At 48.4% G+C, this 16,386-nt stretch overlaps 1 protein-coding gene across 24 annotated transcripts in view; it reads left to right on the top strand.

Annotated features, from left to right (window-relative positions):
* Positions 1 to 16,386, top strand: part of PPP6R3 (protein phosphatase 6 regulatory subunit 3) — a 137,597-nt gene that overhangs the window by 52,384 nt on the left and 68,827 nt on the right. For 21 of the 24 annotated variants that reach the window (XM_060607491.3, XM_060607490.3, XM_060607489.3 and 18 more), the window contains one exon: positions 15,638 to 15,870. The exons of 1 other annotated variant lie outside the window; for it this stretch is intronic. In XM_060607491.3, the coding sequence (XP_060463474.1) occupies positions 15,644 to 15,870 (227 nt within the window). In that variant the 5' untranslated portion in view covers positions 15,638 to 15,643. Of the gene's footprint in view, positions 1 to 15,247; positions 15,268 to 15,637; positions 15,871 to 16,386 lie in introns of those variants that run through there. 2 more of the 24 variants (XM_060607471.3, XM_060607493.3) reach the window with 2 other exon arrangements.

Raw genomic sequence — 16,386 nt, 5'->3', positions numbered from 1 at the left:
CAGGTCATGATCTCACAGCTTGTGAGTTCGAGCCCCGCGTCGGGCTCTGTGCCGACAGCTCGGAGCCCGGAGCCTGCTTCGGATTCTGCGTCTCCCTCTCTGTGTCCGCCCCTCCCCCGCTCACACTCTGTCTCTCTCTCCTTCAAAAATAAATAAACATTTTAAAAAAAGTGTTTAGTGCTTGGCACAGAAAGCATCAAAAAAAATTTTTTTTTATTTTTAAGTAATCTGTATACCCCACACGGGGCTCAATCCCACAACCCCAAGATCGAGAGTTGCACACTCCACCTACCGAGCCAGCCAGGCACCCCTCCTGGCGTATTGCCACGTGTTGGTGGAGCCCATTTTCCAGTAGCTTTTTGAGAAAGCATGAATAAATCTTTCCGACCTTCCATGTCTTAGAATGCTCTTTTCTGCAGTTGCTGTTGAGGAAGCTGATGTCATTCTGATTTCCAGGATTGTTTTGTCCTCACGAGAAAAGTTGAGATACTGTCTTTATCTCTGATGCTCTGGAACTTCGCACTGTGCCGTAGAAGTCTGTTTCAGCACCCAGTGCGACAGGATGTGCACGGCCTGGGGGGGGGACTCCTGTTCTTTACACTCTGAGAAAAGGTTTTTTTGGTTGAGGCAGGTGGTTGTGGATTATAACATGTTCTTCTAAAACTTACGTTGTTACTTGGATGTTGGACTTTCTGAATTATTTCTCCAGTTTCTGTCTTTTCCTAAATTTGCTGGCATTGTTTCTTTTTCTTTGTCCTTTATTGCTATCTTGCTAGACTTGCCAGAGGAGTGGAGAATTGTGTGGGGTTCAACCCGGTAAACATCTGGAAGGTTGCGTAATCCTTTCTGTTTTCCCGTCGAGCCTCCATTTCAGCCCAGATAAAGCCATGCCTTTTATATCAATTGGGCTTGAGAAGAGGTTCATCAAACAACACGGCGATCCGATTGTGTAGCCTTCTTCTCCTCACGCTCTCCTAGAGGATCATCCAGGCTCGGGCCACACTTCCTCCAGCCATCGGGCATTGCTTGTGTTAGTGAACCTAACCTTTAGCCTGATCTTGAACAAGTTCCTGCTTCAACTGCCTGCACGTGGTCTGTAGTTTTCACTCACTGGCTCTCATTTTATGTTGGGGAACTATAAATGATAGCATAAAAGAGTTTGAAGATAGGCAAAGCTTGTTATTTTTTTAAATTGTTTTTTAATGTTTATTTTTGAGAGAGAGAGAGCATGTGCATGCGAGCAAAGGAGGGGCAGAGAGAGAGAGAGACACAGAATCCGAAGCGGGCTCTAGACGCTGAGCTGTCAGCACAGATCCCGACGTGGGGCTCGAACTCACGGATGGCGAGATGGTGACCTGAGCCAAAGTCGGACGCCCCCCGGGTGCCCCAGAGCTAGTTACTTTATCCCCCAAGTGGTGAGCCCTTCTGACTGGTCATCTCTTTGGGTGCCCTGTGGGTTAGCAGTTTCTTTCCTCCCCGGAACAAGGTATGGTATTGCCTGGCAAGGAGGTGATCGGCCCGGGGCAGGCTGCAGGAGGATTAGTGTCTTCCACAGTCCTAGACGAGATTCACGTATGACTTTGTGCTGAGGTTGGTTTGCTTATTAGTCGCGTCATAATTCGACTTTATGTTGAGCTTATAATCAACTACAGTCTTTGGACCTGTTTCTCTCGCTACTTTTCCTGTTTTCTTAGGCCTGGTGTTTCCCCGCCCCAGTCATGTTTTTCAATTTTTATCTAAAACGTAGCTCATATTGAGTAAATTTCTCTTTGTTTCATCATGTTTAGAAATATTCTGCGTACTGATTCTCGTGTTTCTGTGCATTTTGATGAGCCTGTGGCATCTTGGGGAACTGACTGATAACAGTCAGTGGCCACAAGAGCTGGGCTCCCGGTGTCGCCAGCCGCTGAGCTGTCCAACCAGCTTGTCTTGACCTCACACGCACAGGTAGGCTGTTGCCATTGACTGGCGAGTCCTAGGAGCCGGGAGCTCACAGGTCGGCTCGCTGCACTGCCGTCTGCAGGCGTGAGCGCACACGGGCTGGCCTGGGGCCGGCTCGTGCTGGGAGACTGACCTGCCGCTGGGCCTGGCCGCGCAGCTGCTGTTCCCACACTGGTGCTGTCGTGAGAGGAGCACAGACAGAGCGCGACAGACGCGGGTGTGGATCCCAGTTCTGGCCAGTTCATTTACCCGCTCTGGTCTTTGGTAGGTCCTCTGACCTCTCGATCTTGGTTTCTCCATATGCAAAACAAGAACAAAACCATGAAAGGTTGTTCCGAGGTTTCGAGGGAGGGTGTATCTGAAAGCATCAGACCCGAGTCTGGCCTGTGGTGGGCACTTAGTGGGTAGCCATTAGTAATCGTGTTTCCACCTTTGATAGAAGGTTGCACTGTCAGGACGGTTAACGTTATCGTGGAATAGCTGGAAGAGGTTCAAGATTGTTTTTCCGAAGGAGCTGTAACGATCCTGAGAACCTTCTCTGAATGACTCTGAACTTTCATTCCTGAGCAGACACGCAGCAGCCCCCGAGCTCGCTGTTCTCTCCTCGCCCTTTAGCTTGCTGGCCGCGAGACCACACGGAGGCCGGGCCCTCCGGAGGATGGCGGCCTGGTGCCGGGGTCCCAGGGACTGTGGAGCCTGCCCTGGACGCTTCAGGAGGGAGCGTGGCCTGCTGAAAGTTTGCGGGGCGAGGACTATGGAAGCTTAATCGCCAAAGCTGAAAAACGGAACTTCACCTTTTTCCGTGACCAATTTGCCAGTTCTGGTTTCTGCCACGGAATTGGTCATAACTACAGATTGACTAGGGTAGCTAGCTTGTTCTTGATCGGCAGTCTATTTCTTTTTGGCCTTTTTTTCTTTCCTTTAAAAAATGTTTTTAAATTTGTGACTATTTTGAAAGAGAGCAGGGGAGGGGCAAAGAGAGAGGGAGACAGAGAATCCCAAGCAGGCTCTGCACTGTCAGCACAGAGCCCAGCTTGGGGGCTCGATCTCAGGAACCGTGAGATTGTGACCTGAGCCGAAATCAAGAGTTGGACACTCCACCCACTGAGCCGCCAGGCGCCCCTTTCTCCTTTTTTCAAAAGCATCTTAATAGCATTCTCGTTTTGCTCTAGAATTTGTAGCTAATTTGGAGAGGCTGTTCTCTTTGGGTATCTTGTGTCTAACAGATACGTGAATAACACAGCGGCCACTGTCACTTGCTTCAAGTTAGAGGACTCAAAACTTACCTGTCCCTTGGCTTCACTTAGTAAAACTTGGGCACATTAGGTATTCTGTACCCCGGCTGCCCGTGTGGGAGCTCTTTCTGGCTGTGCAGTTCTCAGACCACTGCTCTCTTGCTGGGCTGCTCCCTCTAGCCACAGACTCAGAAACTATTCTGTGCTGTGCCAGATAAAAGCACTCTCTCTGTCTCTTTTTTCGTAGTTTTATGGTTTTATTAATAAAGTATGACGTGCACATAGGCTGTCAATTCATTTCCTTGACTGTAGCCTGGCTTGGGGATTGGGGACTGATGGCCAGCCGGGCTGCTCTTTCTACAGTGGCCTGGTGCTTCTTGGAGGAGACATTGTGAGCAGTCTGTGCACGGTGGGATTCGTTGTAAATCAGCAGCGCTTCAGGCTCGTTGCCTCTGGGGACTAGGAGCTTCCGGAAGCCACCGGGCAGCACGTGCTTGTTCTCCTGTCCTTGCGTAATCAGCGTCCGGCACGAGGAGCCGGCCCTGAGTCTCCCGTGCACCCTGGTGTCAGCGTCTCCGAGTTTCCCCCAGTTGTGCTTCATTTTGACATACTCGTTCTCTTTTTAACGGTGTTGGGCTTCACCAGAAGTCTGAGGGTGGCCGTCGTGCCGAATAGAAGGCGGCTCCCGCGTCCGCACACGGCGCCGGGGAGACGGCAGCGCCCCGCGTGCTCTCCGGTTACGCGTGGCTTCTGTCTCATGTTCGGCTCAGGTCGCTGATGCTCCTGTGTGGTTTCAGAGATTCAGAGAATCCTGGGGCTTGAGATTGAAAATCAACCTCGGGAGCCCATAAGAATTTTCTTTTTTCTTTCTTGTTTTAAATTAAAAACAATTTTTTTTTAATGTTTATTTTTGAAAGCGACAGAGCCAGAGCGCTAGCTAGGGCTGGGGGAGGGGCAGAGAGAGAGGGAGACATAGAATCCGAAGCAGGCTCCGGGCTCCAAGCTGTCAGGGCAGAGCCTGACGTGGGGCTCGAACCCACAAACCGTGAGATCATGACCTGAGCTGAAGTCGGAGGCTTAACTGACTGAACCACCCGGGCACCTCACCCATGAGAATTTTCGGATGGGACTTTGAGTTATATCACCTCTCTTACCTTTGCTTGTTTGCACACACACTCTCTCCCCTCACCCCTTCTTGTCTCTGTTTCTTGTTCTCTCTCTCTCTCTCTCTCTCTCTCTCTCACACACACACACACACACACACACACACACACACACACACCCACCCACCACCACCACCACCACCACCACCACCACCACCACCACCACCTAGATGCAGTTGGGTCTTTCTTGCCAGGGCTTCTGGCAGAAACTTGATTACCATTGTGTCACCCTCATTATTTGCCTTCTTTCTTCCTAACTCTTCAGTTGCAATTTTAAAAAAAACACAAAACTTGTTCTCAGTAAAATTTTTGCATCTACGTGGATTGAAGTGTTTGCGATTGTGGAAATTGCGCGTAAAGATTCACGTACATTTGAGTTTTCATATGTGCGGGAACATGTTGCCTGCTTCAATGGGGATCAGGTGACAAAAGTTGGACTGGATCTTCCTTGGTTGGCACTTGGCTTTTTTAATATAAAAGCGAAGCGGGCGACAGGATCGCACCTCTCGCCCTGCCCTTCGCTTCCGAGTGCTGGGTTTGGAGTTGGCTTCACTGTGGCGGTCGCGTTTGCTTTCTGAGGGTCGTGCGTTTCCCAGGCAGCTCAGAATTAGGACGCAAGCCATCAGTTTGTGTCGCCTGATACCACGCGGTGTGGCCAGGATCAGAGGAGACCTGCAGATCGGGCTTTGAAGAGGCAGATGTTGGAGGTTGATGTCGGAGGCAGAACGATCATTCGGTGGGAAACCTCATTGGGGATACCGTGGTTTGCAGAGGAGGGGCTGTCGCAGGGCTCCCCACCTTCCGGGGTGCTGACACAGGCTCCTGCACAGGTCGCTCACTCTTCAGGCTCCTGTCTGTCAGCGCCTCCGTGGCTTTGTGGGCCGTTTGGTACGTAAAGCATTGATGTCCCCGTGCTGCTCATTGGCCGTGTCTCACCTGCCTCCCCCGCTTCTGTGTCGGCATCGTGTGCAGTTCCTGCCGTGTCCACCTTCGTGGCCTTGTCTTTAGCACTCCCTTCCCCGTCCTGTGTTTCGGTTCCACTCAGACACTTGGCCGCACCCAGGACAGGCTGGACCTCTCCCTCTCTTGGCCTCTGGGAGTGCGCCCTCTGTTGAGTGCACCTGCCAGAGCTCCAGTCATCTCCTGTGTTACTTGCCTCTGCTTCCCCTCAGAATTGGTTCTTTCTAGATGTTATTAAGATACATTATTTAACTATCTACTGTGGGTGTCTCTGCTGTGTGTTTATCTCAGTTAAAACTCACTGGTTCTCGGGGCGCCTGGGTGGCTCATGCGGTTGGGCGTCCAACTTCAGCTCAGGTCATAATTTCATGGTTTGTGAGCTTGAGCCCCGCGTCGGGCTCTGTGCTGACAGCTCAGAGCCTGGAGCCTGCTTCGGATTCTACGTCTCCCCCTCTCTCTGCCCCTCCCCTGCTCATGCTCTGTCTCTATCTCTCAATAATGAATAAACGTTAAAAAAATAAAAAAATAAAAAACCCTCACTGGTTCTCTCTGCTCCCGCAGCAAGCCCATGCGGCTGTGCGGGCAGTCCTGCAGGGGCCCTTTGAGACCCGGTCTCGTGTTGCCTAAGCTTGTCCTCACGCCTTCTGAAAGTCTTTTCTGGTTGTCAGGTGCTTCTCCCTGCTATGAATTTCCCGAAGCTCCTGGAAACCTCTGTCCTGTTCTCTGTGCTTGCAGACTTAACTTCTACTGGCCTGGAATGCTTTTCGCTGCACCCTCACCTACTGAACTTTGCAGGTCTTTTGAGGCCCAGCTTAGGCCTCACGTATTAAGGGAGTCTTTTCTGCACAAGCTCCCCTCTGTTGAGCTCCCATTCTACAGAACAAGTTTGCCATTGATGCCTTTTATTCTCTGTGTTTTCTCTTTCCTCAGTTTTCCTGTATTTTTCAAGGGGTTAGGACCATTTGACACGTTACTCCTGTAGTCAAAGTACTTGTTGAGTAATATAAAACACACTAAATGGAATCGATTCCTTTATTTATCGCTCTCAAAGACAAGCTGAGATATCAAAGAAATTACGAAGTAAAAATGAAAACGATTCTGGAATATCTGGGTGCTAAAAACGCGATCGCTTTTGACATGTTCTTTGAAAGAAGCAGTTGCGAAACCAAATACAATGAAGCTTCCCTCTAAAGAAATACGTATCTCTGATAGGCAGTGTGACCTGCGATTTAGTTAGCCCAGCCTTTGAGTGGGGGCAGGGGAGGGCAGCTGTCGGCAGGGGATGCCTTTGCTAAGAACGGAGAAGCAGCTCCTGGGTGGACCTGCCAGGCCTTCGTGATCTTCCCCCTTGCTACCGAGGGAGAGCTGCCTTCAGAGGCCCGCTGGTGCTCTTTTCTTTGGGTGCCGTGTTTCCGCTTCCTCGTGGGAAGTTAGAACGTTTGCCTCGGCGTTCGGCTTTGCTGTGAGGAGGAAGAGTTTCCCCCCCTTCAGAGTGACACCGCGTGCTCCTATCTGTGGGCACCTGGCTCCCTGTCCCTCCTTGTGGCGCAGCTCCCCACCTTACTGAGCCCGGCGCTTCCCCGTCTGGGTCTTGGCGGACGCTGCCCCCCTGAGTTCCCCGAATACCTGAATCCGGGCCCCGGGGGAGCCCTGATACTCCCGGTGTCTGGGTGCTGGCGGGAGCAGGTGAGCCAGCACCGGGAGCCTTGCAGCAGCTCGACCGTCCAGCACGTCCCGTTCCCAGGCTGCTCGGAAACTCGGCCAGGGGCGTGGGGTAACCGGGTCTGTTGCTCACGGAATAAGCAAGTTGTGTTTTTGGTTTTGTTTTTTTTAATTTTCATTTAATTCCTTTTTTTAAATTTACATCCTAGTTAGTTAGCATATAGTGCAACAGTGATTTCGGGAGTAGATTCCTTAGTGCCCCTGACCCATTTAGCCCCTCCCCCCCACCTCCTCTAGTAACCCTCTGTTTGTTCTCCATATTTATGAGTCTCTTATGCTTTGTCCCCCTCCCTGTTTTTATATTACTTTTGTTTCCCTTCCCTTATGTTCACCTGTTTTGTAACTTAAAGTCCTCGTATGAGTGAAGTCACGATGCTTGTCCTTGACTAATTTCACTTAGTATAATAGCCTCCAGTTTCATCCACGTGGTTGCGAATGGCAAGATTTCATTCTTTTTGATTGCCGGGTAATATTCCAGTGTGTGTGTGTGTGTGTGCGTGTGTGCGTGTGTGCGTGTGCGCATCTTCCTTGTCCATTCATCCATCGGTTGACATTGGGGCTCTTTCCATACATTGACTGTTGTCGATAGTGTTGCTATAAACATGGGGGTGCAGGTGCATGTGTCCCTTCCCAACAGCACACCTGTATCCCTTGTCGTGCAATTGCTGGGTCGTAGGGTAGTTCTATTTTTAATTTGTTGAGGAACCTCCGTACCGTTCTCCAGAGCGGCTGCACCAGTTTGCATTCCCCCCAGCAGTGCAAAAGAAGAGATCCTCTCTCTCCGCATCCTCGCCAACATCTGTCGTTGCCTGAGTTGCTCATGTGAGCCATTCTGACAGGTGTGAGGTGGTATCTCATTGTGGTTTTGATTTGTCTTTCCCTGATGATGAGTGATGTTGAACAGCACGTTGTTATTAATTTAATTGGGGGCCATGAAGGCTCAGTTTACTCCCAAGATGAAGGGGAGTCTGGTGGGTTTTTTGGTACATTGATCAAACATCATCGTTTCCCAACATATTTGAGTGATCGGGGTATTTTTTTTTTCTTCTTTACGATATTTTTGAGTCAGCTGAGAAATGAAGTTCCCAGAGACATGTGCCTCTTTTACAGTTTGGCGAGGCATGTCTAAACCAGCAGTGAGCCACTCTGGCCCTCTCGACTCAAGATCTAACCCTTCATTATTTCAGGGTGAGGAATGAAAACTTTTCCTATTAGTGCTACAAATATTTCTAGATATTAGAGGCTAAATAACAGTTCTGATTTTCTTGTGACCAACTTTTTTTGTGTTGAAGAATGTCCAAGTTGCTTTATATGTACAAGAATAAACATGATTTCTCGTGTATGTGTACGTCTCAGAAGGGGAAAACCTGGCCCGTATAAACCTCTCCTCACCAATCCCACATTGGCCCTGTGTGGAAAAGGTGGTTAACTGTTGACTTTGGCTGTAGAAGGATATTGGGCGGTTGGGGGTGGGGGGGGCGGGGAACAAGAGTAGGGTGGTTATTTTAGTACCAAGAGAGAAACTTTGAATCATAACCGTAGTAATGTATAATTAGAACTATCCTGTCCCAATACAGCAACCACTGGCCACATAGGACTCTTGAGCATAAAATGTGGCCGGTTCAAATTGGGATGTGCCGTAAGTATGAGACACACTCAGATTTTGAAGGCTTCGTTACAATAGAATTACATGTTGAAATAATACTGTTTGGATGTATGAGGTTAAATAAAATATATTTTTAAAGTTAACGTAGCCAGTTTGCTTTACTGTTTTGGTGTGGCTGCTAGAAAATGTAAACGTACACGTGTCTCACATTGTGGCGCGCGTGCTCTGTGCGCTCCTTCCGTCGGCCGGGGCCCCGCTGGCACTGGCCCCGCAGCCCCGGGCCGAGGGCCTCCCGGGAGGAGTGCGGTGGGAGGCCTGAGGTGCACCGGAGTTTGAACTCCCGACAGCATGTGCCTGTATGCCTTCGTTTGAGACTCTGAAAATAAATCTGTAGTACAGACATGCCCTTCGTAGCACGTAGAAAGAAAAAGAAAAATATTAAACATCACACATTTTGTTTATAGATTGTTTCCTGGGTGTTGTCTTGGACGTAAGCGGCCGCTGCTTCTCCCTTTGGTTTATACTCCGTGAATTTAGGTGACTGCAGTTACTTGAACTGCAAGGATCTGGTGCATGTCTGTTGCAGGCCTGGAGGATGTTAGCAAATACTTCAGAGCATGGAATCTTGGCGATTCCAGTGGGGCCAGTGACGAAACGGTGTCGGCAGCCTTCACGCCTGTGCAGCCCATGTGGTCTCGGGTCCCCCCGTGCAGAAGTGTTTGCTGTGACGCTCAGCTGCTCTTCGTAAGCTCAGCAATTCTTAATAATAATCTTGGAATCCTTTTTTGAGTCTCTGGACGTTTTGCCCTGGGCCCAGCCAGCCCCGGGTGCAGGTACTCCACAGGTGTGGCGGTAGGGTTCGTGGAGGAGAGCCTGTCCGGCTTGGCTAGATCCTTGCTAAACTTAAGTACAGTTCATAGAAATAGGAGCTTTCTGAATTTTAGACTCATCAGAGCTCTTTGTCACTCCCTCGGCTTACTGCTGCCATCGGGAGGCAGGATGATTAGCAGTTTCTCCCTTCTGAGGGCCACTGGTTTATCTTTCACCACGTTCATCGTGTCATTCTTTCTGGGTTCCTGTTGGAAAGTGATATAATATGTTACACTCTGCATCTGTCATGTCCAGAGAAAACCCACTAATATCAGCCTGTCCACAGGGAGTTTCTGAAATAACACAGCCGTGTGTTTGCAAAGTCGGCCTTTTTCCTGTTTCTCTTAGTTATGTAATTATTTTGAATACACTTATTACAATTTGTTGCAAATGATCAGCCGTAGTTTAAACCCAGGGCGGCGGTAGCAGCAGCATCTGCAGCATCTGGGGACTTGTTGAGATGCAGAATCTCTGGCCTGACCCCAGATTTCCTGAGTCCGAATCTGAGACTGCCCTTTAACAGGACCCCTAGGTGTCTCCGGTGCCCGTGGGAATCAGGGAAGCGCTGGCTTAAACCTCGCAGACGTCACAGGCCGGCACGTTTGTCGACAGCAGCTTCTGTTTGCCGAGGTGCCCGTGCGGTCCAGCTCTGGAAGCAGGCCTTTGTCATTGACTCCTCACAGCCTGTTTGCTCGGTGAGGACACGGAGGTTTGGAGAGTGGGGTCTGCTTCCCCAAGGCTTCGGGGCCAGCCCATAGCCGAGCGGACCTTGGAATCCAGGTCCGTTTGGGTGCCTAAGAGTCCGAACAAGGCTTGGGAGGAAAAGTTGTTTATTTGATGAAAGCAAGTGGTTGTAGGCGGTTCACACCGAACCACAGTTGAGCCCCTGTTGAATATATTCTGCCAGCAGCGCCCTAGAAAATTCTGCAGAAGGTCTGATGTGTTTGTCATACCTCTTAAAAATGATTTCACCACATCACCGTATGGTTCCTATGTCACAGACAGGGTGACACCTTTTCTCCCAGAAACAGCGTCACTGCTTAGCTGTTTTGAAAAAAAGGTACCAAGGCCCAGATTTTGCCTCTAAGAAGGAAGGTTATTTTGATAATTGCAGAGGACCTGTAATTAAAGTGGTTGATCTGAGATGAATAGGTTTATGGCCTTTGGTCCTGTTTTGTGCATATAAGATGGTAGTTTTCACTGGTGTTGTCAGTTCTGGGGAAGACAGAGAACAGCAGCGTCCGTCTATGGCAAGTTGACAGGTGACTCCCCAGCGAGCCGCCAGCCTAACCTTCAGTTCTTTGGGAGAAAACCCAACCGTCTTACTCCAACTTCTAAAACAACTCTAGGGTTTGGAAGAAAGACGACAGGTTTTTAGGTTTTATTCACCATTCCCTTCTTTGTCTCCTGATAAAAGCCCATGACATGGTTTGCTGTGAGAAATTGTATCCCCTGACCTTTTCTCATGTTTATTTTTGAGAGAGAACGTGTTGCGCACGCGTGAGTGAGTGAGAGAGGGACAGAGGATCCAAAGTGAGTTCTGGGCTGAAAGCAGAGAGCCTGATGCGGGGCTCGAACGCACACCAGTCGTGAGATCGTGACCTGAGCTGAAGTTGGACGCTTCACTGACCGAGCCACCCAGGTGCCCCAGAAATCGTATTCCCTTTTATCCCTAAATCCTAGTAAGGATTTTAAACTATATGTACGTTAACTAAAAATTAGCTGTTGAAGTGCCAGCTCCTTTCAGTTTTTCTGAGTATCTTAGTTGTATTTTTGAAAGGACTCCATTTTACTGCAGGGCCCTGGCGGTTGAACTTTGTATGTGACTATCAGTTCATACCTAGCTTGGTTCTACCTCACAGGGCATAAGTAGAAGCTAGGGGAACTAATTTACTGATGCCATTCATTTCCAGTCAGTTTGCTGCTTGACCAAAAGGTAAAATACATAATGTTTGCTTAAGAAGTCTACTGTGGTTTTATTTTATTTTTAAGTTTGTAGCATACCCAGTCTAAAGAAAATGCACTGTGGAAATGCATATTTCAGAGTGTTCCGATTTTAAAAAATGCTCTTCTAATTCAGGATGGTGGAAAACGAAAGGACTCAGGCATTTTAAAACAGTTGCTTAAGCATTCCTGTTCTCTTGCTTAAGTAAGTATAGTAAAACAAGAAGCCACAGGCTTGGGGATTAGAGGAGCTGGGAGGTCAGGGAGGGAGGGCACCCCGTGAGAGCACACAGACCAGGTGTGTGACGGCACATCGTAACACCGCCTAGGGCAGGCTCTGAGGTTGGCAGGTGTCTTTCTCCCACGTGGTGATTTGGGGACGGAGGCATCTTCCGTTTTTTGGCTCTGCCGTCCCTCAGAGCCCTTCTTGTCTTCGGCTTCCAGCCAGATGCAGAGGAGAGTGCGTGGAGATTTTTATGGTTCATGGCACGTGGGGGATGACGTCGTCGTGCGCTTATCCCTACCTGCCCGAGAAGTCGGGGAAGGAGAACGGGTCTCTAGCCAGTCTGGCCCCACACCGTGTGGCTGCCCCCAGCCGCGTGGGCTGCGAGGGTCCGCGGTGGCGTCCGTGCGGGCTCAGAGACGGTGGAGAGGAGAGTTAGCGTTGGTGGGAACCTGACTTCCCCCTGAGCGAGGGATGCTAAACTTCTTCTGTAAAGGACCAGGTAGTAAATATTTTAGGCTTTGCGGGCCACATTTGCCCTCTGCCACACATTCTTCTCTTTTCCTAAAACAACCCTTTAAAAATATCGAAACCGTTCTTAGCATGGAGGCTGTGGGCTGGATTTGGTCTGTGGGCCGTCGTTTGCCAGTTCCTGCTCTTACTTCGTCATGACTAATTATCAGTCTTCTTTATAAATCCAGTGTTTAATGAGTTACCTTCATAAGGTTGAAATTTGGGGAGTCCATTTTTACTTGGATTAGCTGGATATAATTATATTCGGATCCATAATTAAGGAGCGTGCCTTTATCTGTGTCTGTGGACGTTTATAGTTTCCACTTGATGGACGTGAGTGTGTATCTTGTTTATAATTAGCCAGTCGTAAGGTCTTGGTAATCGGCTTTGCTTTTTTGTGATTGATTTCTTAGTATTCTTCATTTTACCTCGCCTTTCTATATGGGATTACAAAAAATAAAAAAGACATACTACTTTAAATGAGAACTAATCTTTAAAAAAAAGACTTAAGGCTAAATTAGTAATGATGTCCAGTTTTCTGACTTCAGGTGGAGAGACTGTTCTATTAGATGATCAGAAATTTGGTTTACAGGGGCGCCTGGGTGGCTCAGTCGGTTAAGCGTCCGACTTCGGCTCAGGTCACGATCTCGCGGTCCGTGAGTTCGAGCCCCGCGTCAGGCTCTGGGCTGATGGCTCGGAGCCTGGAGCCTGCTTCCGATTCCGTGACTCCTTCTCTCTCTGCCCCTCCCCCGTTCATGCTCTGTCTCTCTCTGTCTCAAAAAAAATAAATAAATGTTAAAAAAAAAATTAAAAAAAAAAAAAAAGAAATTTGGTTTACAGACCAAAATAAGCACAAACTCATCTGATGTCAGTGGAGCGTTGGAAAGTATTTGAATACACCTGTAGCTCTTCAGTCAGTGACTTCACTAAAGTACTTATAATAAGTAAAGTGAACTCTTCTTTCAATTTGTAGACATCCTGGGATCGAACTTCCCATGATGAACTGTGAGGCAAAGGTGTACTGACATGGATGGTTACTTTTTTTGGCCTTGTGTAAGGTGCCTTTGCTCCGTGAGCCGAACGAGAGCTCCATTATCTGTCCCAAGTGCCCGTGTCTGCCCTTCAGGAACAGTGCAGATTAATACGTGCTCGGAGCCCGAACACGGTCTGGGACTTGTGTGCTGGGCCTGTGTGAGAACACAGCTGTTTTCGTGCCCATACGCTTCGGTTCCAAGTATGAGGCAGAGCGGTAGAGCGTACAGGTTTAGGATTTGTGGTTCAAACTCCCGGAGGAATGAGCCGTGTTGCTCCGGCAGAAGCTTGGTAGACAGTGCTGACGGCGTCACCCTGGGGAGCTTCCTTCTTTCCTCCTCTGCAGTTAGCTTTTGCTGTCGTTTTGTCTTTTTTCACGTTGTCAATTTTATTAGGGCAAAATGGCGTAATAACGCCTTTTCTGTTTGCCATTTTCCACAGTCTGAAAACCAGAAAAGCATTTATGGCTTTATTGATTTCCACCATCTTTTCCCCCGAAGTTCCTTACTAGGGATATATCACCTTTGCCCTGTTTCCTTTGTAATTGGCTTAGTAGTAGAAGTAGGTTGCTCTTGTGTTTGAAGTATCCGTTTCTGTCCTTCGCTAGCAAGGGTTATAGTCGCAGCGAGCGCTCCGCCCCGCTCCTGGTCCTGGAGCAGAGAGGTCACTCGCTGGTGTGGCATGGGGGCAGTTGCTGACCGTGCTGGGAGTTGTGACGCTGCCCTTTTAGCGTGTTCTGTGACGTCTTCTGTACATAATGGGGGGTGGCGATGCCTTATTCTTGTGCCGTCCCCCGAGCTTCGTGGTGAACGTGTCCCCGTGCAGGTGCCCCACCGCCGCTCCGCTTTCCGTGAACTGTCAGGGTGGCCCCTCTGCCCACCGTGTCTTCCTCGTGCTGCTGACTGGTGTGAGCTTATGAGTGCCTTTTGAAACATAAAGAATTTTTTTTTTAAAGCAGGGACAACTTTTATAACATCATATTTCATAATCTTCCCTAAAACCTGTTCCCTTAAGGAGTCTTTTTTTTTTTTTTTTTTTTTTAAAGATTCCTTAAGACTGCTTATATTTTAAACTCCCATGATCGTCCACTTAATAGTCAAGTCACATGAAGTGGGTGTACTTTTCCATGTCCCTGAGTAACCCGACATGGTGCACAGTCTTCTGTGCCTGGATCGATCGGTGTGACTGGCTGTATAACTAAAACTTGCCCTCCGTGATCTCCGATTTAAAAAATTTTTTGGACGGATGTGCCTGAAAATACTAAATACTCCTACCTGATCTAATATGGATGATTTAGCAAAAATAAGTAGTTCTCAGAATGTTATGTGTGCTATACATAGGTTATGACCTTTGCAGCTGCCTGCCTTCTACCTAGGCTCTTCCAGCACAGGATTTTGCACGCGCGGGCCTGGAGATTCACGTGCTTTTCAGTGATCACGATGACAGGGGCCACTGCCCTGGGCGGGTGGTAGAGCCGCAGTTGATCGGTAGGTTTGGCTTTGTCGGTGGGGGGCGGGGAGGGGGTGTTACAGGAAGTAAGTGTGTGTCTCTCCAAACCCCGGCTCCGGAATTCTGCACTGAGCATCTTGGACCCACAAGAATGACTTTTGAATAGTCCTGACCCTAATCAGGACTTTTGTTTGATGCTGTCATCTTGTCACGTGTTGCTCAAAAGTGGCATTTGAGAGCGTCTTGTTGTGGCAGCTGCAGATTACATAGTGACTCTGTGTTTCCTGTTTCCAGTTGTAACCAGTGAGGACTTCGTGTGACTCTGCAGATGGCCGTGCCCTGGCTGTTGAGGAGGGGTGGGAGGGCGAGGAGGGGGGAGTATATATATGTGGCACGGCCAGTGTCAGATGGGTCTGTGGCTCGTTTCCCTAATTCCTTAGGAACTAGCTTCCTCTTGTGTAGTTTCTTTGTGAAGAATGACACAGATCTGATCGTTTTAGGACTCTCAGCCGTGAAAGTGCTGCTTTGTGGTGGTTATTTACTTAATTCTTTCATACTCCGAAGAATGCCGGACACTTTGGTCAAGTACTGGTCACTTGTTGCTGGAAGGTACTACCTCGGTGTCTGAATGTGCGCTTCCCCTGTAAGAGAGGGCTTCCTTTCTGCCTTTCGCGGCATTACATTCTTAGCAAAGTATGGATGGCTTCATATTGTACGTTGACATCATCCCAAGCTTCAGCGTTCTTTCGGCATTTTTAAGTCAAAATTTTTTGTTTTCAATAAAAATACTTTCTTTTCTGAGAAGGAAAAGCCCTGCGAATTTTACTTATTTAGACAAGTACCTTATAGGCTCGATATGAAACTTACTGTACTTATGTGATGCAAGTTAGCATTTTAGACTGTGAAACTAAGCTGAAATTTGAAAAGTTAATATGTAAAGTTGAAATTTTTTTTGAAATACTCTCTGCGTTTTGTTTAGACCAGCATGTTTTGGAAATTTGATCTTCATTCATCATCCCACATAGACACACTTCTAGAAAGAGAAGATGTAACACTGAAGGAGTTAATGGATGAGGAAGATGTTTTACAGGAATGTAAAGCTCAGAACCGCAAACTTATAGAGTTTCTGTTAAAAGCAGAATGTCTCGAAGATTTAGTCTCATTCATTATAGAAGAACCACCTCAAGACATGGATGAAAAGATCAGATACAAGTAAGAAAATTCAATCTTCTCTTTAGGGTGGGACTGAAGTGAAGTGGGGTAGAATCTTATCCTTGTCCAGCAATTCCCCAGGGCCGTCGTGGACCATTTAGAGTGTTAAGATGGTCAAGAGTGACAGACTCGGTGGAGCATGTCATCCATTCTAGAACCAAGTCCGGTGAAATCATAGGGTTTTAAAAAGGAGCCTTCTAAATTGCAGTCAGAAGGCTTTGTGGCAGGGCGACGTGCTTTGTAAACAGTGATGAAGTTTCTTAAGATAGTAAGACGATCCAAGTAAGTATTTTCTCTTCTTTGCAAATAGGAAGCTAGAGATTACGTGACTGCCAGAGATCCTATGGCAGATCTAAGCCGGAGCTCGGGTTATGAAGACCGTTACCGAGCAGATAAATTCTGAGCTTCGTTAACTTCAGGGAGCGGGGTCTCGGTGAACGTGGGTGGAGCCAAATTTAACTAGCTAGCGCCTTGGACCACCGTGGCGAGCTTACGTCCTCATCGCTACTTTCATCC

This window comes from Panthera onca, chromosome D1, assembly GCF_046562875.1.
Source record: "Panthera onca isolate mPanOnc1 chromosome D1, mPanOnc1 haplotype 2, whole genome shotgun sequence".
Lineage (NCBI taxonomy): Eukaryota > Metazoa > Chordata > Mammalia > Carnivora > Felidae > Panthera > Panthera onca.
The sequence above is the reverse complement of the archived record's forward strand: the minus strand, read 5'-3'. Positions and strand labels throughout refer to the sequence as shown.